Consider the following 27775-nt stretch of genomic DNA (forward strand, 5'->3'; position numbering starts at 1 on the left):
CCTCATCATTGAAACCAAACATCATGATATAAAACACATGTCAATACATAAAAAGCATTTTTTGTTTTGAATGTTTTTAGATTATCACCTCTAATTACTCAATCCATTCAACATCTCACCTTGGCATAAACCATAATATTTCCATTATAAGTCGGTCTTCATAATTATTAATGGATACCATATGATATAAATCCCTACAAATAATTTAGGTGTTTTCCCATAATTCAAAAGGTCAACTTTATGTCATATTACGCTCCAAAATCTGAGTTTAGAAAAAGCTTAAGTATACAACATTTAGGTTTATATAAAAAGTTTGTAATAAATCAAATATACTTGTTGACTAAGTTATGTTCGACAACGGTTTTCAATAATAATTTTTATTTTTTAAAATAAAATATAAGAAAACATTTTTAGTTATCATTTTTTTTCTCAAAATAGATATTTAAAAAGTATTCTAAAAAAAGTTGCTCTCTAAAAATATATTTTAATTGTTTTGGGTTGTTTTTATTCATTTTTAAAAAATAATTATATAAATATAAAAAATAATTAAGTTATAAATAAAATTGTCTTTAGAAAATATTTAGAAAAGAGGACATATAATTTTCTAAAAAGACTTTTTTTAATACATTCACATATTTTTCTATATTTAGTTTCTATCTTTTTATACTTTGGTTTTACTTTTTCACAATTAAGGTATTGTTTATTTATATTTATTTTTAACCTTTTACTAAAAATAATTTATTTTCATATTTTAATTCATTTATTCATTTTTTAGTTTTTTCTTAACGGATTACTTATCTTGATTGATTGAATAAAAAAATTAAAATATTTAATTTTTTAAAAATAATCAATTGATTTTTTTAATATGTAATAAAAATAAAATATTAAAATAAAATTTAATATTTAGAACTCGTTTAATAATGATTTTAAATAATATTTTTAATATTTTTGATATTTAAAAATTTATATTAAATATTAAAAACATTACTACGAGTTTTCTAAAATCACTATCAAAACTCAGTCTTAATACTATTAAATATTATTTAACTTTAATTTCAAAAAAACAAACACCTAAATCCTTTCTTATTCCCAAGGTCACAACTTTGAATTGGATCCTTTTGTTTTCGTTTTCTTTTTGGAGCCGTTGTGGAGATTGCCTGCATGATCTTTTTACATGATTACCTTACGGTTGTCTCTCTTGCTTCAAAATGGTAAGGTAAGTGTAATAAAAAAAAACTTCAAACCTAAAAGCGTTGAGTAACGACGGAGGGAAAAAAAAAAATAATCATCCACCCAACAGATGGCCCATTTCTTGAAAAATAAAACAACATACGATGTAAAATCTTTTTGAGAATCTCAAAATTCCCAAAGTTTCTCAGTAGCCAAACAAGAGGTTAATTTTTTTAGCTGGAGTGGAACAACAAAACGCATAGAAACGACAGAGGACCACAATTTGCAAAACCAGCGAGCATCCCCAAAACAGTTAACAGTGGTTGCCGTCTACAATTTATTTTACCTTTCTTTTCTCTCTCTAAGCCGATGCACCTCTCTGCCTTCTCCAGTATCCAGGCCTTTTTCTCTCTCTCCTTCTCTCTCATCTGTCTGTTAATCTATGTCACAGCTGCCACGTGTCAACTTGTTTCCATATCGATCGAGCCTACCTAAGTTGCAGGTCTTAAGTATTCTCCTTTTCAGTCCACTACTCCTCTTTCTTTCTCTCTCTTTGCTAATTTCACCGTGCATTTATCAAAACCCTAATCCATTTTTATATAATTTTTTTTCTTTCTGTTTCTGTCTGAATTGACATTCTCGACTGGATCAATTTGGTGATTTTGTGTCTAGAATTGGGTTGATTTCTGTTGGGTTTAATTTCATTGATTTGGGGTGGAAATCAATTTGGGAAATTGCGGAGATCTGGCGCGGATTGGGTTGAATTTTGATCTGGGTGTAACGAATCAGCGGTTTGGATCCGATCGGGGAAGCAACAGCGCCATCTGATGGCGCTGTTCAGACGGTTCTTTTATCGGAAGCCACCGGATCGGCTTCTCGAGATCTCCGAGCGAGTCTACGGTATGCTTTAATTTGGTGTCAATTTTGTGATTCGACTCTTCCGTTCTAACCAGAATGCACCCAGTTGCGTGCGATTCGCAGTTTTATGTTCTTCCTGTGCAATTTGTGTTTAATTTGCTTAATCTTTGAAGTTTTTGGCATTGATTTTGGCGGATGCATCTGAGTTTTTGTAAAATTGAGGTACTGCTGGATATTCTGCTTTTTGAAGTTTTGTAGTAGTTCTACGTGCTTTTGGTTTCTTCACATTGGTTGTTTCAGATGGTTGAGAGGAATGTGAGGAAGCAGTTGCAGTTGGCTGCCTTTCAAATGGGTTGTTTCAGAAAATTGAGAGATATGTTAAGAGGAAATTATTCCTGCTACATTTTTCACTCTGAATTGTACATGACTTTGAGCTGACAATTGTGAAAAATGGCTTACTAATTGGGAAATCAGAGTTGTGAGATCAGTGGAAAGTTGAGGAATTGAACTCAGTAAATACAATTTGGTTTTTTGATTGTACATCTAGTGGACTAGCATTCCCAAAAAAGTTTCCTCCACAACAACCCCCCCCCCCCTCCCCCCTCTTTTTTTAACCCTTGTCAGTTTTGCATCTGCTTGAGGTGATGCTTGGTTGAGGGAGGAATTATGCGCTTACAAATTCACCATTTTGGGTCACATTGTATGTAAAGTATTGAGGTCCTAAGTAGAGCTGAATGGTGTACTAGGATTCATGTGGCTGATGGTAAGGAGTTGGAATTAAGCTTTCTTCTGCTGAGTTGGTTCTTCCAGGCAATGAATATCAGATTTTCATTTATGTTAGAAAAACATATATTGCTTTGCTACATGATATTACTGTCTCAAAAGAATTTTCATTTGCATTGGAGAAACATATGGTGTTTTGCTACATAGTATTACTGTCTTAAAAGACAACATTTTGTCCTGTCTTTTTAGTTGCCTTAGATTTATCTTTTGTCATCCATGACTTATAGCCTCACAAGCTTTTGTCTTAGCTTGGTAAATTAGCAATTATTCTAGAAAAAAATCCTAGAACTAGTCCTATTGTGCAGGCTGTAAGTTCCCTGGATTCTATTTTTTTTCTCTCAAGAATTCTGAACTTGTTTCACTGTTATTGCAATTTAATTTTTCTTTTCTTTGAAGAAGCTATGTCAGAGTTTGAACATTGGAGCAGTTTTTATTATTGTCTTTTTCTTTATCTTTTAGGGGGCTGCTTTTTTATTCATACTAATTATGGGTCTTGGTTCCCATTTCATTTTTACTCTCTTTGCAGTATTTGATTGTTGTTTCTCCACTGACGTATTGGAAGAAGATGAATACAAAGTTTACATGGGTGGCATTGTAGCACAACTACAAGACTACTTTACTGATGCTTCTTTCATGGTGTTTAACTTTAGAGAAGGGGATAGGCGAAGCCAAATCTCAGACATATTGTCTCAGTATGACATGACAGTTATGGACTACCCTCGGCAATATGAGGGGTGTCCTCTTCTACCATTGGAGATGATCCACCATTTCTTGCGATCAAGTGAGAGTTGGTTGTCACTGGAGGGGCAACAGAATGTCTTGTTAATGCACTGTGAAAGAGGAGGATGGCCGGTGCTTGCTTTCATGCTTGCAGGTCTTTTATTATACCGAAAACAGTATAATGGGGAACAGAGAACTCTTGAAATGGTCTACAAGCAAGCTCCAAGGGAACTTCTCCATCTGTTGTCCCCTTTGAATCCACAGCCTTCCCAGTTGAGATATCTTCAGTATATTTCCAGAAGAAACTTTGGTTCAGATTGGCCTCCATCGGATACACCTCTAAAGTTGGATTATCTTATTCTTAGAGTCCTTCCTCTGTTTAATGGGGGAAGGGGTTGCAGGCCGGTGGTTCGTGTTTATGGTCAGGATGCTTCAGCAATGGCTAACAGAAGTTCTAAGCTTCTGTTTTCAACTTCAAAGACAAAGAAACATGTTCGTCACTACCAACAGGTAAGGCCAGATTACATATCTGAAACTTGAATTTTTTTACAGTTTTCTTATGAATTCTATTTGCAGGCAGAGTGTACAGTAGTGAAAATAGGTATTCATTGCCGTGTTCAAGGGGATGTTGTTCTTGAATGTATCCATTTGGATGAAGATCTAGTACGTGAGGAAATGATGTTCAGAGTTATGTTCCACACAGCATTTGTCCGTTCAAATATTTTGATACTCAACCGTGATGAGATTGATGTCTTGTGGGATGTGAAGGACCAGTTCCCGAAAGACTTCAAAGCAGAGGTAGGTCAATTTTTTTGTCTTGTGGAATGACCTTTTCTGAAGCTGTAGGAGTTGAATGCATACTCATATCTGTTTCAGGTACTTTTTTCGGATGCCAATGCCATTGGGTCTATTTGCACCACAGAAATAGCTGGTGAAGATGTGAATGAGAATGAAAGCGCTTCGCCTGAGGAGTTTTTTGAGGTTGAGGAGATCTTCAGCAATGCTGCAGATGCACAGGAGGTGAAGGGGGACTATGATATTCATGCCGTTCAAGACATTATGATGGACAATGGAAATCATAAAGAAGTCTGGAAGGAGGATTTGGATCCTCAGGCATTTCAAGACTGTGCATCAGATGATGGGAATCACAAGTTAGATGGAAGAGTAGACTCTAATCTTCCTTCAGCAAAAGCCATTGCGTTGAGTAATAGGGATGACAAGTTAAAATCCATGGTAGTGGTCTCTGATGTTCTTAGAAATAGAGAAACCAAGGAGGTAACTGCAGATGTGTGCCTGGATGATGGTGATAAAATATTAGATTCCCCGGTAGTAGTTGCTGATGAGCTCAAAAACATAGGAACCAAGGTAGTTGCTGCAGACTTGTCTAGCAAATCAGGAGAGATGGAGGATAATAGAGAAGACACTGCTGATGGGATCAGAAACATAGAGACCAATGTAGTGATTGCAGATGTATCTAGAAAATTAGAACTGGAGAATAAATGTGATAGAGAAGACATTACTGATGGGATCAAAGTAATAGAAACCAACTTAGTGACTGCAGATGTATCTAGCAAATTAGAAGACAGAGAGAATAAATTTGATAGAGAAGGCATTGCTGATGGGGCCAAAAACATAGAAACCAACTTAGTGGCTGCAGACATATCTAGCAAATCAGAAGAGGTGGAGAATAATCGTGATAGAGAAGACATTGCTATGCAGAAGCAGATTGACAATAGGGTGCCGCAGCAAAAGTTGAATGCTGATTCTGGTAGGCAAAAGTCTGATAAATTACTGCCACCTGCACCCAGGAAACAGCCTGCTTCAACTGCAACTGCAAAACCACCAGCTGCAGAGTCAGTCATAGCCAAGCAAAAAGTTAAACAGCAAGAACCTCAGAGTGCTGCTGCAAAACCTACAAAGCAAAAACCATTGGTATCTCGATGGATTCCTCCTAATAAAGGCTCCTACACTAATTCCATGCATATTTCATATCCACCATCAAGGTATAATAGTGCACCAGCTGCTCTAGTCATCACTGCTCTTTCAAAGGATTCTAATGCTGATGGCAATCTAGAGGTTCCTTCTGTTGCTGCTGCTCCTCAAGTAGTGGCTCCAACTGGCAATGAACCTGTACCGGCAAGTCATGGGGAGGATGCTACGAAGATTTCAGATTCTGCATCAGATACACTTGCTTCCTCATTTGGATTGCCACATCCTGGCCCAGAGCAAGTTATAGCCCTTCCTCCTTCTCCACCTCCGCCTCCTCCACCTCCACCACCCCCACCTCCATCTTCCAATGTGTTTTCATATGCTTTGAACCCTCAGTCTTCTTCAGCCACACCTTCATATGCTAAAGAAACAAAGGCTGCCCCAATCCCGCCCCCACCTCCACCACCACCACCACCACCTCCTCCTTCGATCTCTTCAACATATGCTTATTTCCCTAAACCTCCTCCACCTGCTCCATCTCCTCCACTCATTCATCATGCTGTCCGCAGAACTTCCCCTCCCCCTCCCCCTCCCCCTCCCCCACCCCCTCCACCTGCACCTCGGGTGCATGCTCATAATGCAGTTCCTGTAACTTCCTCTCCACCTCCACCTCCACCTCCACCTCCCCCTCCCCCTCCTACTCCATCTAGTAGGCATAATATTGGGATGGTTTTACCGCCTTCTCCATCTCCACCATCTTGGAACTCTAGGCCTTCTTCAAATGCTCCTACAATGGTAGCAGGTTCTCTGCCGCCTCCTCCTCCTCCACCTCCACCTCCTCCTTCTATGAGTACAACTGCTGCATCAAAGCTTGTTGGATTTGGAGTCCCTTCTCCCCCTTCCCCTCCTCCTCTACCTTCCATGCGAGGTGGGCCACCTCCTCCTCCACCACCCCCTGTCCTTGGAGTTCCCCCACCACCTCCTCCTCCTCCCTTGCGTGGAGGTCCACCTGCACCACCCCCGCCTCCTTCACGTGGAGGTCCACCTCCACCACCCCCACCTCCTTCTCGTGGAGGTCCACCTCCACCACCTCCACCACCTCCGCCTCCTTTACATGGAGCTCCACCTCCTCCACCACCTCCTCCCAGAAGTGGGGCACCTCCTCCACCACCTCCCCCTATGCGTGGAGCACCACCTCCGCCACCTCCTCCAATGCGTGGAGCACCACCTCCTCCACCACCTCCAATGGGAAGAGCACCGCCTCCGCCACCACCTCCAATGCGAGGAGCACCACCTCCATCACCTCCCCCATTTGGTGGAGCACCACCTCCTCCGCCACCTCCTACTGGTAGAGGCCCACCTCCACCACCTCCTCCTGGAGGTCGTGCACCTGGTCCTCCTGCACCACCTCGGCCTCCAGGTGGTGCCCCTCCTCCACCTCCACCCTTTGGTGCCAAAGGATCAAATTCACTTGGATCATCGACTGATGCAAGAGGCTTGCCTTCTGGAAGAGGGAGAGGGCTTTCACGCCCTTTGGGTCCTACAGCACCTCGTAGATCTTCCTTAAAGCCATTGCACTGGAGCAAGGTAACAAGGGCGTTGCAAGGAAGCTTATGGGAGGAGTTGCAAAGATATGGAGAGCCTCAAATGTATTGTGACTTCTCTTGCTGATTTTTTTCCCTTCAGAACATGATCAATTTTGCCCCCTGCCATGAACACCATCTTTACTTAACCATCTTTACTTGACTTCCAAACTATCATATCCTTGATTTAATTTTTAAATGTTGAACTTCTTTGGTGCATTTTTAATAACCTATATTTTTCTGTTTAGTATGGTTTTTGTTTATTGGCTTTCCTTTGGCATTTTTTTTTAAAAATTTTTGTTAGTATTTTTAGATCATGGCCTCCAAACTATGACTGTATTTTGGCTTTGCATCTTAGAGTTATTCTCTTACTGATCACTGATATCACCCTTTAATCCTAGTGCGCCAGAATTTGATGTCTCAGAGTTGGAGACTCTTTTCTCTGCCACAGTCCCAAATTCGGCTAATAGCTTAGGAGGTAAATCTGGTGGGAGGCGCAAGTCTGTTGGATCTAAAGCTGACAGAGTCAACCTGGTAATTTGATTAAGAATTTATTGCTGTGCCCTAGAAAATATTTTTTTCTTGAAAAAAGATATCCATGTATGCTATACTTTTCTTCGCTTGCTTGGTGATAATTGTTTTTCTTATGATTTATTCAGTAGTTGGAAGTTTATCAATTTTTTACTTTCAGTAGATGGCAATATCTCATTTAGTTTGGGTAGTTATTCCGGATAAAAGTTGTTAGAAGATTTTGCCTAAATGACATTCATGATTGAGGATTACCACTTTTTTTCCCTCTCTCTCATTTCTCTGCCTTTACTAATGAATATTCTTATTATGTATTGTAGATTGACCTGAGGAGGGCCAATAACACTGAAATTATGCTCACTAAAGTTAAGATGCCACTTTCTGATATGATGGTAAGCTGGATATAGTCAAAGTTCTTATATTCATTTTTTTTTTTTAAATTTCTTTCTGAAATAGATGCAAAAGATTGTCATGATTCAGTGGCATTTTTTCTGATATAAATCATAAATAGGAACTAGATTACTAATGTATGTCTTAGATTTTTGTTTCTAGATGTGCAGGAGAACCATAGAAAGTTGTTACTGATAACTAAAGCAAGAAATAATTGCTACATATGAACAATATAATTGGTGCCCTTTGCATCAAAGCTCTGTAAAATATCAATTTTTAAAAGTAAGAAGTTAATAACTTCTTAGTAGTTTTCAATAAGAAATCATAATGGACAAGTTCTCATACATATCTGAAGCAAATTAGGATGGGCATATCTTAAGTGGTTGTTGGTCAGACTTTAGCTGCATTCTTTGACTTGCATTTTGTGTTAATTATTTGATGAATTATCCATTGACCTGGAGAAATTGTCTATATATTATTGGACATTTGTAATTATGTAGTTAATTGGAGGATGCCTACATGAATAGGAAATTGCTTTCTGCTTTGAGTTTGTTGCAGCAAGTTGTAGAGCACGTAAGTTGAGTCATTATCTTTCTTGCAATTTGGTGATTTTCTTAGAGAAAATACCAGGATCAGTGCATTTAAAGTCTTGTTGATTCCAAAAAATACCAAAAACAATAACAAGTAGGTAAGATGATACTGTTTCCTTTGAATAGAATTCTCTCCCCTCACCCAACAAAAAAAAACAATAATTTTATTGATGAATAATCTCTAAACCCTAACTATGATAAACTACTTATCAGGCATTCTAGTCCTAGAAATAATTGGCAAAATTGTAATCATAATCGACTTAGTTTCTTAAATATAAATCAATATAAATATAGAAAATTTAATGATAAGAAAGTTTATAAATTGGGAAACTTTGAAAATACGGAGTACATCAGAAAATTAAAAAAGAAAAAGAAATTGTAGAAAATAAACCATCTTCATGCACCAGGTTCAGGATGATTCATAATCCACAATTTCCATTATCTCTGTTGAACCGTCTGAAACTAATAAAGTTTTTCTAGTATCTGTGATCCCAACCAGCTGTGAGAGAGCTTTTTTTTGTGCATCCTGAACTGGTTCCTTGTTGGTTCTTACTTTTTAGCTAGCAAGACTGCTGATTATGGAATCTTATATGTTGTCTTGTTATGTATCATATCTGTACCAATCCTTTGAATTGCTTTCTTTTTTGGGTCCAACTATGATTTATAGTTTGATTATTAGTTTTTTTTATTGTTAGGCAGTAGCTGTTGTTTACTGTTGTACATATTCTCAGGCTGCAGTTCTAGCAATGGATGAGTCAATTTTAGATGTTGATCAAGTGGAAAATCTCATAAAGTTCTGCCCTACTAAAGAGGAGATGGAACTTCTTAAGGTGCAGCAATAACACAAGTCATAATTTTCTTCTATGTTCCATTAGCTATTCGATGGAAGACGTTCTCTGCTGTGTGGATGTTTGTTGAGTATATTGGTCTACCTGTTTTTCTTTCTTAGTTTTTCCCCTTAGACTAATGATTTCTGTTTGTTTATTTAGGCCTATACTGGTGATAAGGAGGCCCTGGGAAAGTGTGAACAGGTCTGTCAACTTTTCTTTCTTTATCACATGGCAGTGCTTTTATGATCTTGAGTATTTTGTCAGTCTGAATGTGTAGCTTGGAATCAGTGTTTTTCTTAATATCTTGATGAGAGATTGCATGCTTGTGCCCTTGGCTAAGGAACACAGATATTCTAGAAGTTCACTCGTCCTTGGTTGGGCTACCGTTGAGGGGAGCCTAGTTGTTTTTTCAGGAGAGGTTCCTCTAGTACATTCTTTTGTGATTTATCTTTCTGTACAAATCTCCTTGTATAGTGGAGGTTTTTAGTGGTTTAGATCAGGTTTGCGTATTTATGGGAAGGATTCCTCATCCCTCTCATGAAATCTTTATACGATACTAATACAATTCTTGTTTCTGACCAAAATAATAATAATAATAATGATGATGATGATGATGATGATGATGATGTAATCTGACAGGTTTAGGTGATGCCTCATTGGGCCTTTAATCATATTATAGTTATTGTTGTTGTTCTTATTTTTAAAATTTATTTTTTTCCTAGCAAAAATTTGTTAGTTTTCTGTTGTTAAAGTCATTATAAGCTCTTATCAGATATCCATATGTAAATTTCAGTTGAAGCAGTTGAAATGGTTTTTGATATTTAGTTATTATGGCTCTATACTCCCTTCTTAATGTAACTGTCACCAGAGTATTTAGTATTTGAATGGATGATAGGTGCAAGAATGTTTATTCTGTTACTGGATTAGGAGCATTCCATGCAAGAATGTGTAGTAATATGATGCAAATATTTGTTGTTGATATTGATATTTACATTAAGAGTTAGAAGAGAAGAAATGAGAAACAGAGGGAGCCCTGAATGAAAGTGATGGGTCACCTGAACTGAGAAAAGCTAATGCCTTTTGAGAGATATAATTGATGGAACTTGACCATTGGATGCTAAGATTGTGTAATACTGGTTTGAAATGGAAAAATGTATTAGCAGATTTGGGAAAGATGTTTTATGAGAATCCAAAGGAAAATAGAATGTAGAAATTTAAAATTTTAATGAGAAGGTTCAGGATGTCCTTAGAAAAAATTGTCACTACTTGGGAAAATGAATGAAATTGGAAAACCTGGAAGGATGTTTCAGGTTAAAAAGAGGATGAGAATGTAATCTGTCAGATTATATACAAGTGTATCAAAACTCCATGCAATAAAGTTAGAGCGATAAGTTTGATCAAAGAAATAATGGTCTTTTGGATCAGATAATATATGACCAAACGAATAAGAATCCTATTTCATTTGAAACCTAAACTAGCTCCAAACATAGGGGATTATAATTCTTCATTTTATTATCATGTTCATATATTTTGGTGATGTATTCCATTTTTCATTTTTTTATTTTTATTTTTTATTTTTTCTGTTTTTGTTTTCCTTTTTGAACTTTTGCTTGTATATGCCTATCATGTTTATCCTGGAAAACCGTTATTTATTTCTGAAATACTCTACAAGGCTACTTTGCATATTTAACTTTTTTCTTGTTGATAGTTTATTTAGACCAAACTGTGAAAGCTCATTTGTGATTTATCTGTATGTCTTTCATGTTTCAGTTCTTTCTGGAGCTGATGAAAGTGCCCCGTGTGGAGTCTAAATTAAGAGTATTTTCCTTCAAGATTCAATTTGGATCTCAGGTTTGGTGGTATCTGCATTGGTTATCTGATTTTGAAAGATTTATAGACCTTCTTTGAACAAGTAAGCTTGCCTTAGCCGTCTTATTGTTTTACTTATTTTGCAGATTTCAGATTTTAGAAAAAGTTTGAACACTGTAAACTCTGCATGTGAAGAGGTATGTTTCTGACAATGATGACCTTCCTTCTTGTTGCCATTATTTCTTCTGAATTTTAAGGTACTTTTACTGGTTAATTAGGTTCGCAATTCGGTGAAATTGAAGGAAATCATGAAGAAAATTCTTTACCTCGGGAATACATTGAACCAAGGAACTGCAAGGGGTGAGGACTTTCATAGTTATTTAGAAGATCTAATTTTATTCCAGCTGCTACTTTAGGGCATATACAAAGATTTTTTTCTATCTTGCCTTAAGGTGAGGTTGTGTGCCTTGTTTACTATAGAAATTTGAGTTCATATGATTATATGTAATGCTGCTTTTTTATAAAAAATTAAAAACATTTTCCATTTCTTTTGTTTATTTACTATATATATATATATATTTTATTTAGATAAGAAGATTTAGGGCTTTCTGGTGAAATGTGGAGTTAAATTTACATTCTTAAGAGTTGCATTTGCAATTGTTGTGAATTGGAAGCATGAAGAACTTTGTGTGATTCTAATGCACCATGAAGACAATACCATACTCTCTGTTAATTCCTTTCAGATATCTTTTTATTAATTCCAATTCTCTTAAATTACTCACACGATTCTGATCCAAGTTACTGAATATCACTGGTTTAGTAGATTTATTTCACTTTTATGTGCAATATGTGAAAGAAATAGATTCTGATAGTTATTGTCTGCCTAGTAATTATAATGGCTAGCCAGGATGAAGACTAGGAGCATCTAGGGTGCAAGGCCATTGGGTTTACAATGGAAAGAAGATAAATCTCAAATGTTTATAATATACATGAAAGGAGAAGTAAACTGTCTGTTCTTTATTACATGGCTGTATGGTATGAAATTGGAGGCCTTTTGGATCTTGTTCATCCCCAGTTGAGCTTTTAGTGAATGGTTAAGGTAACCGTGTGAGTAATTTGATTTCCAGTGAAATGCACTCTACATACTATAAGTAGGTATAATTGCCTAAGTTGGCACTAGGAACTTGTTTATGAATCTTTAGTTGGAGTAAAGGTTTTATTGGTCATTTAAGTACACAAGCACATATAGACTTTCTTTTCCCTGCAACCCCATGTTGAGCATACCCCATTGGATTCTGCCTTCTTTTCAACTTTTTGTATCCTTTGTTGCTGGTTTTAGTGGGAACAACCTTTTTTAGTCAAGACTGTCATATCTATTTTCTATATACTGATTTAGCTGTATCAACATTGTTGGGTTTTTTTAGTGTTGACTGGATAAAAATTCAAACATAGCCTACTTTTATGTGTTGATGTGAAGCATCCATTGACTTCCAAGTTTTACAGGTTCTGCGGTTGGATTCAAGTTGGACAGTCTTTTAAAACTCACTGATACACGTGCCTCTAACAGCAAGATGACACTTATGCATTATCTTTGTAAGGTAAGGCGGTTTCATATTATGTTTCCTTGTGGTGCCTCTGAAATCAGGTCTTTCTGGTGCAGCAGAATATCTTATACTCTAAATTTCTTTCTGGTGCAACAGAATATCTTATACTCTAAATTTGGTTTATGATGGAAGCTTGTGGGAATCAAAAACTATATTTTTACAAAATAAAAGTCGCTTGATAAATATAATGCTTCAAGGGCTAACAAATTTGCTTCTTATGAGCAAAGAAAACATGGTTGATCTTTAATCTGATAAATAATAAAGCAAGAGCAAGGATGTCTAAAACTGTCATAACATGATAAATAAATTCAGTTGAAAATGGGGATTAAAACTTGGTAAAATTATGAAATATGAAATAGCATTATTTGTGATGTTGTAATAAATTTACATAAACCATAAAATCATTAATAAATATCATAGGAAATTTTGATCCAAGGATTATTGATAGTAACTGTCCAAATAAGTCTATGCCCTCCTCTCTCTGCCTCATATTTGTCCTCAGTCTCCATCTCCTAAAGATTGCTTTTCTCAATGGAAAACCTCCTTATCATCTGTTAAAGAGGTCATGGCTTAGAATGTCTATTTTTCTCATTCCCAAGCCACCATTCCCCTGGGAAGGCATGCCATTTTCCATTCAACTAGGTGAAGCTTTTCCTTTTCAAGATTGCCTCACAGCAAGTTCTGTTGAAGTTTCTCTGCAATGTGAGAAACAGAAAATGGCATTATGAAAGTAGACATGAATATGATAGTAAACTTTGACAATGTGCTCTTGATCAAGGTTACTTGATTGCCTTTTTTTGGTTTTTTGTTTTTTTTTGATAAGTAAATTTTTGGTCCCCATTGAGACTTGAACCTATAACCTCCCACAAACCCTCCCCAACCCTTTACCACTTGAGCCAGGCCTCAAGGGCACTTGATTGCCTTTTTAAGAGGTATGAACATTTTCAGGAAGCTATTCTCAAGAAGCTCACTTTTATCTAAATTGACACTCAACTTAGAAACAGCCTCAAAACAAAGCAGCACACACCTGAGATATGCCCACATCTGCGCCATTAGCAAACAAGTGAGTCATCAGCAAAATAGAGGTGGAAATGAAAGACTCACCCCTCTTTTCACCTCTTCCTGAAATTCTTGAAACATGGCTCCTTTCACAGCCCTCTCGACCAACCTACTAAGGGCTTCCAAGTTCCATCACAACATTGAAAGAGCATTAGGAGAAGAGATCCCCTTACCATAAACCTCTGGATCTATCAAAGAAGTTGGATGGCCATTAACAAGAACAGAATAGTGTAGCAGAGAGACATAAGCTCTAATTTAGCTAATCAACTTTTTCTCCAAACCCCATTTGGTAAAGCAAATGCAAAGGAAGTTCCAGTTGATGTGATCATAGGCTTTCCAATATCTAACTTCCAACTAGAAAGCCACTTCTCAACTGCAAGTCCATGTCACTTCAAAGTGTTTCTCAATTTTACTCTGATAATGTGTTCCATATTACATCTTTATATTGTTTTAGTATGGTAAATGGGTACTCAGTCTTTTTTTGCTTGATTATTTTAGACCAACAAAATGGTTTCCAAAAAAAAAGAAAAACATAAATATCTGTGGGCTAATTCACTAATGCTCTAGTGGTCTTGGGTGTTATTGTCTAATGCACTAGTCATGAATCAGCTATGACTGCGTGTCAAATATGGGTTCTGCTTGTATGCATCATATGTTTTTGGGTTTACCATGTGTAATCTCAAGATGGGTTTTCTTGTGCTTCAGGTGCTTGCCTCTAAGTCACCAGGACTTCTAGATTTCCATGAGGATCTTCTTAGCCTGGAGGCTGCATCAAAGGTTCTAATTCTATATTCTTTTCTATGCTATTTCAGTCAGTGTATTTAGAAGACTATGGGATCTGAATTGCGCTTCCTTGCAGATACAATTGAAATCTTTAGCAGAAGAAATGCAGGCTATAATGAAGGGGTTGGAAAAGGTCAAGCAGGAGCTGAATGCATCTGAAAATGATGGTCCTGTATCGGATATTTTTCGTAAGGTATCCACTTTTCTTTTGTTAAATTTTTTCACTACATTGCAGTTACTCAGATTTTGTGAAAGCTGTATCTTGTCCATCTTTTAAATGTTTTTTACTTTGTACTGTTTCCTGAAGGGATTGTGGGTTTTTTGCTTTAGCTATTTGCTTCTTTCCTTTTGATGTATATAAGCAAGGCAGTGAATTTCAATCCCTCAAAATCTAGTCCATAAAACTAATGGGGGTAATTTTGTTTTGGCATAAAGTGGGAGAATAATACGAAGATTGGAAAATAAACCAATTTCGTTGAAAGTTCAGAGATCCTGTTGAAACATGATTGCATTCTAAGCCCTCAAAGCACTGGTTTAACGAATATTTCACTTGGATAAGCTTATAGAGAAAAAACAATTGCTTCTGGCATGGTGAATTTGTCACAGGGAAGTAGTATGTCTAACATTAAATGGCATAGTCAAATACAAATAGCAACTAGGAGAAAAGACTGAAAGGTTTTTTATTAAAGAAAAAAGAAGAGACACAGACAAAAAAGACAAAAACCCGCAGTCAAAAGCAACATGATTCCTGAGCCAGTAGAGCTTAAAACTAGCTGTAAATTGCAGCCCAATCTTAGTTGGTAGATGGAAATTCGGCAGGCTAGTTGGTGTGGTTACAGCCTTTTACCTAGCTGAAGGTATGGTTAAATTCAAGGGGTATTTCTTTCTTTCTTCCCTGCATTTCTTTTATTCATCCTTCTGTGATTAAGCACACTATTGTTGCTTATGAACCAAACCATACCTAAAGCCACTCAAATAAGCCTAATAAATCTCATTCCTTTTCCCAAAAACTCTTGTCTATCAATCCCAAACACTATTCAACCAACTTAAGCCAACCCTAACTCTAATTTACACTTAGTGCTGAATTTTGGTGGGTCCTGTATCATTTACCCAATCTGAGAAATCAACTTACTATACCATATGGGGAAAGCGCCACCCTCTCATGTCACTTGGAAGCGGGGGTCTCCCATTTCCAACACAATAAGATGGTTCCTCCCATTCATTCATGTACTATCCATGTATGGACTGCAGATATGGCGTTCCACTTTATGCTTCCAATTTGTGAAGGGATTTTGGGTTTTTGAAAATGTACCATTAAATTTATTATGTAGAATTATGACAGTATTTTAATGCAAAGAAAACAAGGATGATCAGTTCATTCATGCCAAGCCAAAGTCACCCTCACCTTGACCTGAGTTCAAGTTGGCATGGTTTATTTAAACATAGCATTAGGTTTTTGGGTTAAAACAATGGGAATCAATGTAGTTTTATTCTTAGATGGTGCTTGTTTTGTGGATCCTTGGGTGTACAGATTTTGGAGTGTATTATTTTGAAAAGAGAAGTGATTCTCTAGTTGAATTTTATCTGACACTTGCTTATTGTCTTTTTCAATACACTTCTTATTTTTTGTTTTTAAAAATAGAAAGTTGTAATAAATTCTATATAAAAGATAGAACTTTTTGTATAAAAAATACAAATTTACCTTATGTGTTTAAAGATTAGTTTGAAAAATTTTGAGATTTGAGATATTAATTTTTTGTTTTTTTTTTATACCTCAATTTTTAATCAGTTTTTAAAACCATTACAATTTTAATGTAAACCTTTAAGAATTTTTATATCTTATATAAAAGTTACTATTATTTTCTGATTTTAAAAATAGAAAATAGGAAGTATATCCAAACGGATACTTCTCTTTTCAGTTCTGACTTGCTGGATTGCCTGTGTTTTCTTCTAGGATTCCCTCCCCCCCTGTCCCTTGCATTCATTTATATTTACTGCTCTTTGGAAAATTTCATATGCATTTTGTTCCTTTCTGGTAAATTCCTTTCCTAGAAGAAAAAGTGAGATAAAGGAATTTGTTAGGTTTGTAAGGGGGATGTTAATTGTTAAATGCATCTATCATTTGATACTCAAAAGGATTCTAGGCTCCAATGAGTCAAGAGTACTAGGGGAAAAGTTATTTTTATTAATGCAAGCTCTATAGTTGATACTGTGACATTTTATAAAAGATTATTCGTTCTTTTCCATATTTTGACCAATGCATTCTTACTATAGGCATTTGTCTTCTATACTTGATTATATATTTTTGCTTGTTAATATTTCTATCGCCTTAACAAGATGTTTTGCTTTTATTTAGACATTGAAAGAGTTCATTGGTGTTGCTGAGGGACAGGTGGGGTCTGTGACAAATCTATATTCTGTGGTGGTAATTTGCTAAGCATTTAACTATATCTTTGGTATATTATGCGATGATGTCTATATGTATAAAGTTGTTCATGTCTTTAATCATCTTTTCTCGGTGGACAGGGCAGAAATGCAGATGCACTTGCACTATATTTTGGCGAGGATCCTGTCCGCTGCCCATTTGAACAAGGTAACTTAAGATGCTACATTACCCTCCCATGTGAAGTATAAGTATGACAAAATAAATAAAAAGAACACATCCCAACAAGAGAACCAAAACAATCTGCACAACTGAGAGAGATTACAACAACAATTCAAAGGACCACCAAAAATAGCTCAAGCAGGCTAATATTCTCCTATAAGAGAAACCAAAAGTTTTTATCCTTGTTTGGTTAAAAAATCTGCCACTTGATTAGTTAAGTGAGGAGTCCAAGAAAGAAAACATTCCAACTCTTAGAGGTATAAATAATTTGGTGAAGCCATCCACCAAACCTCTATGGGTCCCTTTCCTTGTTTGTTGCCCATGAAATGGCAAAAACAGAATCTCCCTCTGCCATGAAGTTCTAAAACCCTTAAATTTTGGGCTTCACAAAGCCATGTAGAAGGGCTAAAATCTCAGCTTCTGTAAGGCCTCTCCAGGTCCATGAAGTGATGAAAGGAATTTCTTTTTTTTTTTTTTGATAAGTAATGAAAGGAATTTCTTTCCACTACAAAGTTGGAGAAATCCAAAACTTTGGCTTGCACAAGGCCCTCCAGAAGAGCTACAATATCAGCCTTGATAGCAAAATCCTCACTTGCGGGTTTAGAGATGGCTTTAGCACTATACCAGAATGATGCCTAGTTACCCCACCAATTTTTATTGGCCAAATATTTGCATTTTGTGCGTAACATGATTGCCTTTTCCTATGGACTTGGTCACAGACATGGAAAACTTTACAAACTTTGTCTTCAATATCTGATGCTCTCTTTACTTGTCCTTTATTTCAATTGACCAAAATCACGTATGATATGTTAGCTTGAAGGATAATTCTTTATCCACCTAAAAACTGTGTGCAATTTTCTCCATTTTTACTTGAAGGCCCACATCACCATTGTTCTTGTTCATTTTATCATTGAGTTTGCATTTCTTTATTGGCAACAGACTTATCATCCGCATTTTACTTGTGTGCTATCTCTTTTAGAGTTAAATCAAGTTTCACCAAATTTACTAGAAGATCCAGAGACAATCTAGCTAGGACACAACAAATGTTGTGCTTTTTCTTTCTAGGGAGTGGGTTGTATTATCATGTGGATTGCTCTTCCCTCCTGTGAACTTCATGGTACTTGAAACATTACATCTTGGACCAATTTAGATTAGAGAAATAATGTGGTTTAGGTGAAAACAATATCATGTTAAATGGTTAGGACCATTAGGTGGGTCCATGTTGACTTTGTAGCTGCAGACAATTTCAATGCAATGTACTAGTGAGATACCAGTGTTTTGCATGTTCCACTGCAGGAGTTGGAATCTAGCCAGATTTGCCACTCCATATGCAGGATTGGGGAAGTGAGTATTTGTTACCCACCAATACAAGAATAGGAGAAAGAAGAATGCAATGCCTAGTCCAAACTCCCCACCTGCAAAGCTAATGCTTCCACAATTTATTGTTAATATTTAAAATTTGGTGGTTTGTTGTATTTTTTTTTTCGTGTTTGGTTATCATCTAAGTCAAGAACTCAATGTTTATGTGATCCATGCACATTTTTTTTTTGGTAATGCTGAATCCTAGCTCTCCATCATATTTATTGGTGCATTTTGATGCAGTCACTGTAACCCTCTTAAACTTTATAAGACTGTTCCGGAAAGCGCATGAAGAGAACTGCAAGCAAGCTGAATTAGAGAGGAAGAAGGCTCAGAAAGAGGTTGAAATGGAGAAGGCAAAGGGAATTAACCTAACAAAGAAGGGTGTAAAGTAGCAGATGTTGATTTCTCTCTACCTCCTCCATGGGAAACGGAGTTCCCACCATATGGCAGAGTTCTTCACCATGGTAACTCTGAGTGACTGCAAAGAGCACTGCTTCAAATCCAGGCATGAAGTCTCTTTCTCCAGTATTGGTGCAATCATAAGCCTTTATAGGTTTTTCAAGAAAATGAAGCAAAATTGCTAATCCTTGAGGCTTGCATGGGTTAGCTGGACGTGCTGGGGCGGGATGCCATTTGGTCAATCAGATGATTGTGGTACTGTTGTATAAGGTTATATGTCACAGAAACCATATTCTTACAAATGTTGGTTGAGTACTGTGTTGACCCAGTAGCAGAGCTGCTCTTTACGATTTATCAAAATGATGGATCTGGCCTCTCTTTCTCATCGATGGAAGAAATTTTTGGTAAGGTCAGTTGAACGAAAGGCAATTTGGTTTTGGTTTTCACCATTCATATGGCATTATTTCTTTGCGGCACAAGAATGAACGCCGTCAGGATTGTATAGCACAGGCCCAGAATGTACCATCAGACCCTGTACAAAGCTCTAACCCTCTACTTACACATGAGGTTGATTCTTTTTTCTTTTCTTTTCCATGTAACATAAAAAAGTTGGTCCGGTTTTGTTCATTTATGGAGATTTTGACAGGAACCCGTCACGAAATATGTTGTATAGGTCAGGTTCAGAAAGAGAAATTAGAGATGGGTTTCCATTTAGTGCAGTTGTAATATAACCGAAATATAGGCTACGGGTTGGAAACTGCTTGTTTCTTTCATTTGATTCATCTTTAGTTAAAAGTATTCTCATTTATTAAATGGCAAAGGTTTTCTTGTCTTTTTCTCAAGACTATTACTCCCATGCTACTGGATTACACTCTGATATTCTTTCCTTACCTTCCTTGCAACTTGTTTCATTCTTTCATATGTCCAGGTGATGAAATTTGCATGTTCTAGAATGTGGATTTCTGCTCAGCAGTTCACTTGGGAGATGGCTACCATCAAATGTAAATAGTTTGAACTTTGAAGCAGCTAAGTGGCTGATTCCTGTGCACTTTTGTTTTTATTTTTATATGTTTTTTAATATTTTATTATACGTCTTTTTCCCTGGAACTGCCTTTATTTATAGAAGGCTGAACATTTTGTGTTAATAGAAATATTCCTCTTCAAATTCAATTCTTCTGCATTTGATGGTGCTGGAGTTCATTGTGGTTTTCTTTTCAGTTTGGCATTTAGTCATGCCTTGCAGACCTGCTTCTCATGACTCTGATATTACACCACGTATTCGTAGCTGCGAGAGATCGTGATTCACTTCCATCATCTTTTCCCCTGAATTTTTTTCCTCTTTCTGGACTGGCTTATACCGCATATTGTCCTGCTATTGCCACTTTGCTAGTGCTGTTATACCATAATCATTTCCATTGCGTTTAAGTATTACAGCAAACAATTAAACTCTTTAATCTCTTAAGGAAATTCCATGGCTTTATGATGCCCCAATCAGTAGAAAAGTTGAGATTCATATGTTTGAAACTGGATTCTTTGAGGCTATCCCTGCCTTGGCTAGGCTAGAATCCTCACTGCTTTCCATAAGGACTGTTACAAATTCTAGTTTAAAAGTTGCTACTCTTGCAATCCTTTTCATTTTATACACTGCTGATAATAGTGTAGAGAACCAACATATGAGTTTCCCATTCTTCATACATTTGCTATTTACTACTAAAAAAGGAAGAAAAGATGTAAATGTCACCCAACCTTCCTTTTCAAGGGAGAGAAGGTAAATGCCCCATGTTTCAGCTTTACAACAACGCGTCAAAATTGGAGCCTTTATACTCGTCTAGTCGTCTTGAATCAGCCAAAAAGGATTTCATTAGCCCACGTTGCAGCACATGGGAACTGGAGTTGTCCTGGTTAGTTTGGAAGTGCATAGCTAATAAAGCCCAATCCTTGTTTTCCTCAAACTGGTTCATGTCGCTGCTATTTATGGGTTTACCTCACTATGTCTCTCTCCCCTAACTCCTCCACTGTTTGCGGGTTCATTCAGGAAGTACATCGAAGCTGATTAATCAATCGAAAATTATCAACCAACAGGACCAGATATCAGGGAACTGACATTTCTTGATCACTTTTGTGTTGATATACTATGTGGGTTTTTTACATTCTTGCCATTTTCACTATTACATGTGGCAACATAACAAACCCCAAATCAAGATGATTAACAAAAGCCTTTGCAAGTTCCATTCACACTTTATAGGCCATGCCACCCTAGAATTTTAATCTGGGTGGGAAATTGGCTTACATTTTCCAATTTTCCTCAAGCTCCTCCGACTGGGATCTTTGTGTGGTGAAGTTGCAGGGCTTCCCCTCAAGCAACAGAAACTAATTTTGCAGAAACCTGTATTTATTTGTATAGGTTTGTGTAGCCTTCTCTTTGAAGGTTCAATAACCAAAGACCTGGCCCTGTGGATTTCTGTCTTCTGACACAGCAATTCATGGAAGTTCCTCTGAAATTCTTGTGTTTTCGAAAGCTTTACCACCCTCTTCTGCAATTTCAATGCGGTAAGAGTGTGTACCATCCTGATCTGTCCAGCAACCTCTCTTACATCTTTTGAAGAATATGCAACTCACAATAGTATCAAGCACTACAAGGAGGGAGTACATGTAAGCGATGAACAGCCCCTCTAAAGCGATGGAAGATCTGGGCTTCCCAGAAATATGATAAGCTCTTACAACCCGGTATTGGAACAGTGCTTCAACTGCAGCCAAGGCCAGATTAATTGGCAGAGCTAATGATAATGCAGTTGATGTTCTTCCTCGAATCATGACACAGGCCTTGAGAATTGCAATATATCCTCCACACCTCTCCATCCCTGATAATACCAATGCCAAGTTGCAAATTATGAGAGAATTGGCCAGAATGATGGAGTAGAGGATGGCTGCTGCAGCTGAGAGGAAGGGGACGAAGTTGGGAGAAGAGTATCCCAATCCTTCCAGACAATTGAAGGCGATGAAGAGAACAGAAAAGGCTGTGGCGTTTGCAGAAAGGATCAATAATGAGTTCCAAATATAGGTGATGAGGAGGGGGCAGTAAAGGGATATGAAAGAAGAAAAGGAAGGTGGAAAACCCGGTTTATTGTGATTGAGAGCCTGAATTATACATGCTTTCCCAATGAGAAGGAAAGCTATGGTGAATGGGAAAGTGAAAATGGAGGAAGAAATGGTTTGAGAGAGCTTCAAATTGAGAACGGTGAAGAATTGGGATGAAGGAGGGAACCCTGCAGCCTTAAAAAGAAACTGCAACCGATCATGAATTACAGGTAGGAGAGGCGAGGAGAAGGGTAGGAAGGCTTGTGAGAGGAGAATTGAGGCAGAGAAGGGGAGCACAAGAAGGGCTGCAGTTGAGGTGAAGAACTGATACTGTTGAAGAAAAGTGTAGACTGATCTTCTCATAATCCTCCCTGTTCTCTCCATTGGAATTGAAGGCCTCTCCACTGAAATGTTGATGCAGGCGAAATGGATGCTTCACCTATACCTTGTATATGAAAGAAATGTAGAAGGTATTGAAGTTTCCTCCCATTCCTGATTTTCTTTAATAGGTCTCTCTCCCACTTCTTTTTTATGGTAGCTTGGGGGGGTTTGGAAAGGTTGGTACCTTGGGTGAATAGATTGGCCAACAACTAAAAACTAACAGAACATTGCTGCTGTTGGGAGTTGTTTGAGCTTTGTTGTTAACAGTCAAGTCTTTTGGACACAATGGAGTTTTGGTCTTTGGGATTTCCACCCTCAGTTGAGTAGTCCAAAGTGAAAAAAAGAAAGAGAAAAAATCATGGAAAGTTCACCTTTTTTTCTTTATGTAAATGTGTTACCTTGTATCACACTTGTTGATGCCTAGACTCTCTGTTTTTGGGTACCTTCTAATTCACTCCTATATTTATTCCATCACTCCAATTATTCTATTTAATTTTGATGTTACTCTCAATTCCCTTTTTAACATGTGTGGCACATGTCTTCCAATCACTCTGGATAAGGAGCCTTTCCATCTTACTCTCTCCTTGCTGTCCTGCTTAGCATCCAAACATACAATTCCCATCTGTTGAAAGCCGAGTTTAGGGGGAGAAAAATGACTACTTTCTTTGAAATTTCAACCCATTTTTTATCAAGGAATGGGGAGGATTTTCCACTTTATTCTCACCTCTAGAAGGGAAAATGGAAGGAAAATTTTGGACCGACACTGGCCTCCATTGAAAAGAAAAGATTTTTTTTTTTTTTTCTCCAAATCCATCACTCCAAGTTCAATATGGTGGTGGGTGTGGATCACGCTCTATTCAAGGGCGTTGGACCATTGCTTTCTCTCTTGTTATGTGTTTGTCAAGGATAGTGAGTCTTACCTTGCAAGGAAATTATAATAATAATACCCACCAAAAAAAAAAAAAAAAAAGGATATCCTGCAGATACCAATGGAGTAGACCATGGAATGATACACCTTTGTCTTCATTTGATTTATCAACACCTTCTCTTTCACTTGAAATGAAGGCCTAAATAACATCTATTACACCCCAATATATAACAAAATCATATTCACGATTGAGTTCTACTAAATAATTATTAAAAATATATCGTTAATCAACTGATGTTACGTATATGCTTTTTTAAATCCCATAATTTTATACTTATAATCATATTCATGATCGAGTTTTACTATAATATATCACCAATTAAATAATGTCATGTATACAATTTTTTCATATCCCCTAATTTTATATTCACAATCGTATTCACGATTGAGTTCTACTATGACATTAAAAGGTGCATTCTTAGTAAGTACCGAAAATTTATCAATAATTAAATGAATTCATGTATATATTTTTTCGAATCCCATAATCTTGTACACGAGTTATATATATATATATATAATCTTCGTTGATGGGCATATAAGGAAGAAGACCCAACCTAATAATAGATGGGAGTGGGTGAATACCCACAAAGTTGATGAGGTATGATGGGGTGGGTGCATAGCCCTTTTGACCTAAAATGGTTAGTTGGGATGTTTCTCTTGCTATAACCACATTTTTAATTTGTTGTTTAATGGTGGAAGGAATAATAAAGGATGGCCTCTCTATTACTAGTATTGTTAAAGGGTCCATATTATTGGTGACCCCCTAACTAAGAATGATTAATCTTCTATCTAAAAAAATAAAACAAGCCAAATGGGAATGCTCCCATTACCAAAGATGCACAAAACTTCAAGCTTTAAAGGTCAAATAGAGACGTGTATATGGAATATATTGTTTTTTAAACAAAGGGTTACATAGTCGGTGGAGTTGGATTAAGAAGCATCCCTAAATAATTTAGACCAACTTTTGAGACTTTGCTTGATCACTAAAATTCTATCTTACAATGATATATTCCTTTAAATTAAAGGTAAGTTTACAACCTTTTCTTAGTCCACTGACTATCACTTACGTCTCTAAGATTCAAGATTTACTTATGTCATGCTTATATGAAATTTGTCTCTTTATATATATAGGGTGACATTTGAAGAAAATTGATTGGTCTTTTGTCAAAACGGGCTAATTGTGAAAATGATAGAAGAAGTCATTTGATTCAAATGATCCATGATAAACTCCCATAATATGATATGGGTAAAATTCTCGGGATCGACTTGGTACCTACAAAAGATTTAATAATAAATATTAAAAATATATAACAAAATTTAAGTCATAAGATACAAATAATAGAATCAAAGGTTAATATATATATATATACAAATAATGAGACCACAATATAAAAAAATGAGATTAACATATAAAGTAATATGATTAAATTAATGATAACATAACTGTGAAATCAAAGTTTGATTAATCTCGATTTTAATGATAACAAAATAAGATTTAGAACTAATGATTATATTTCAAGTGTATTTAGGCAAAATGATTTCTAAAGTGGAAATTACAAAGACAAATCAAGCCAAAGAGAAATCATTAAGAAAAAAAAAAAAAAACTTTAAAGAGAAGTGTTTTTCAAGACTCAAGTTTCATATGATCTCTTTGTAAGGTTGTTGGTATACTAAGATTTTCATACATTACATTCTTTACTTTTACACCAAAATCATCTAAGAGTTTTTTTTTTTTTTTTCATTTTAACTCATTTAAAATTAGATGATTTCATGCTTTCAACTAAAACCTTGTGTTAAATGTTTTTCGAACTTGTTTAAAATGTTTTAAATTGAAAAAGTTGGTTGTTGAGCCAAAAACGGTTTAACTGGTTGAACCGAATAAGGAACCGGTCGACCCCCAGCTCAACCGGTCGAGGGGTGCAAAAAAAAAACCTTCTTTCTCTTTCAGAATGGTTGTTCAATTGGTCAAGGTTGAACTTCAACCGATCGAGGTCTAGTTAAGGGGTGATCGAGATCCAACAGTTACCCGCCAAACATTAAATGCTAACGACTAGTCAATCAGTCGACCCTTAACTCGACTAGTCGAAGACTCAACGACTAGTTTGATATTTTTCCTCTATAAAAAGATTTCAATCTTTATTGTTTCATGAGCTTAACCTTTCTAAACCTTTCTTGAATATATTTGAGTATTAGAAGAGTATTTTTTAGTGAACCATTGTTTTAAAATTTGCATACCATTAATGCACCATTCAATCATAGTTTTTCTTATATAATTTGACCCTAAAGTTTTTTTGTAGGATTTTGTGAAATTATTTGTATATCTTTGAGAGAAAGAATCTAAGTGTGAGGTATCACTTAGAGATTCTTAAGTATAGAGTATCACTTGATGAGTTATTCAAGAGTGGGGTATCTCTTGAGAAATGTAGAGGGTACTTAGAGCCAAAAGTCCAAGATGGTGGATTGAAATCATAATCTAATTGTATTACTTGAAGACTTGGTTTGAAAGCCTTAAAATAGTGGAACCTCAAGCTTGAGATTAAAGTTAGAGGAGAGTGGACATAGGTCAGGTTGTGCCGAATCACTATAAAAATCTTGTATTTGCATTATCTTTTTCTTATTCTCTTAATTTATATACAATTGTTTTTGTTTTTATGTTTTATTATATACTTGAATATAATTATCTCTTATATTCACATTATTTCAATTTATAAATCTATGGTGATTATCATAAGTTGGATTAACCTAATTTTTCTTACAATAACATATAACTTGATTGGTTACATTTTTTGTGAAGTACGACAATGAACTAATTTAATATGATTGTCAACAACCTTATTTTCTTATACATCCAATGGATGACTAAAATTTGATATTTTGAGAAAGATGAGGATATAAATGCTTGAAACTAGATAAAACTTCAACTTAAATGGTTGGGTTAGATTAGCCCAATGCTTGGTCAATTCTCTTGACCATGTAAAGAATTAATTCCTCTTTAAATTTATGCATGTTGTACTACTAAATAAACTATAAAATATTTTAGAAGATATAAAAATGAAAATGATTATAATCTTACATCATCCAAATAATTGATAAATTAATTTAAGTTAATGCTTCTCAAAATGCCTGTACTTTGCCGACAAAAGTAGATTGTACATTAATGCTTTGCTTAATATACTTTTGTTTTTTTCTTATAAAAATTAATAACACCGTATACTCTAAGGTGGTGAATATCAAAAGTCTAATGTGAGATGGGACATTTGGGTTATCCACATTCTGTTCATCCCTTATCTAATCCTTGGGATTTAAATTGACATTTTCTTTAGACTATACTCTATTATGATAGGCCTAATCATTGTTAATACTTTGGAGTTTCAATGGAGATTTCCTATTTTTCATCATTTCTTTACGTCATATTTAATTCGAGGAAAATATTAAAAAAAATGAGTTTATCATATTTGGCTTTATTATTAAAAAATATAAAATAATTAAAATTAGTTAAGGTATATTTGGTTCTCGAAAAGTATTAAGGAAAGAAAAAAAAAATATTAAGAAAAATGGTATTTTCATGTTTGGTTTGACCATAAAGTTTTTTAAAGAAAATTAAATATAATTAAAATTAGTTAAAAATTTATATATTTTAAAATTATTTAATATTTATATAATAGAGGAAACTAAGTGAAATGAGTTTGAAAAAACATATAAAAATAATTTATTGATTTTGAATTTATTTTATATTTTCCTTTATTTTTTCTTTTCTTTTACTTTTCCTCTCTATTTTTTTTTCCTCACATTTTCCCTCGAATTTTCTAGAAACCAAACATAGCCTTAAAGTTTTATACATTTACAAATTATTTTAATTTTATATATAAAAGGAAAAAACAAGTAGAATAAATTAAAAGAAATATGAAAAAAGAATTTATTAATTTTTATTTTTTTTCGTTTATCCTTTCCTCGTATTTTTCCTTCCCTCAAATTCTTACTCAAGATTTTCAAAATCCACACATGCAGATTAAAACCATCCAAGTTTGCTTCTCATAAATAGGGAAATTGGGTCAAACTCAAGAACTTGGGTCAAAGCCCATTTCCATATTGGGCTGGATTTCAGTTGAGTGTGAATCGTATGAAGGAAAATATATTCGTAGTTCCCGACTTTTGTAAGTCAAGCCTAACTTAAGGAACCCAATAGTAGCCCAGTGCCCGAGGATGGGCCTGGTCCTGGGCCTGGGCATTGGCTAACTTCTGGCCCATTCGTGTCCTCAATTTTTTCAGAGGCAGCTCCGAGCATAGGGATGGCTACGGGCGGGCGCCCCTCCCAACCCCGCCCCATTTATTTAAAGCAATTCCCATCCCCGTCCCATTTAAAAAATTAAACGGGGCGGGGCGGGC

The 27775-nt window shown here is 35.9% G+C and overlaps 2 protein-coding genes across 5 annotated transcripts; one reads left to right on the top strand and one right to left on the bottom strand.

The window, feature by feature from the left end:
• The first annotated feature begins 1369 nt into the window (after positions 1–1369).
• LOC117904672 (formin-like protein 20) lies at positions 1370–19844 on the top strand. Of its 4 annotated transcripts, XM_034817398.1 has the most exons (18): positions 1371–1672; positions 1843–2070; positions 3338–4041; positions 4108–4329; positions 4408–7109; positions 7445–7577; positions 7892–7963; positions 9247–9381; positions 9541–9582; positions 11152–11232; positions 11337–11387; positions 11469–11550; positions 12694–12788; positions 14559–14630; positions 14713–14829; positions 16993–17061; positions 17163–17229; positions 18844–19844. In XM_034817398.1, the coding sequence occupies exons 2-18, from the start codon at positions 1998–2000 to the stop codon at positions 18993–18995; spliced, it is 4869 nt and encodes a 1622-aa protein (XP_034673289.1). In that variant the 5' UTR covers positions 1371–1672; positions 1843–1997; the 3' UTR covers positions 18996–19844. The 4 variants fall into 4 exon arrangements, with proteins under 4 accessions (XP_034673292.1, XP_034673289.1, XP_034673291.1 ...); XM_034817401.1 differs by having other exon boundaries at positions 1370–2070; positions 17168–17229; positions 18844–18890; XM_034817399.1 differs by having other exon boundaries at positions 1372–2070; positions 9283–9381.
• Positions 19845–20733: 889 nt separating this feature from the next.
• On the bottom strand, positions 20734–22656 carry LOC117904673. The gene has a single exon (XM_034817402.1). It carries the CDS (start codon positions 22462–22464, stop codon positions 21484–21486), a length of 981 nt encoding a protein of 326 aa, XP_034673293.1. The 5' UTR covers positions 22465–22656; the 3' UTR covers positions 20734–21483.
• Positions 22657–27775: the final 5119 nt, after the last annotated feature.

This window comes from Vitis riparia, chromosome 17, assembly GCF_004353265.1.
Source record: "Vitis riparia cultivar Riparia Gloire de Montpellier isolate 1030 chromosome 17, EGFV_Vit.rip_1.0, whole genome shotgun sequence".
NCBI classification, from domain to species: domain Eukaryota; kingdom Viridiplantae; phylum Streptophyta; class Magnoliopsida; order Vitales; family Vitaceae; genus Vitis; species Vitis riparia.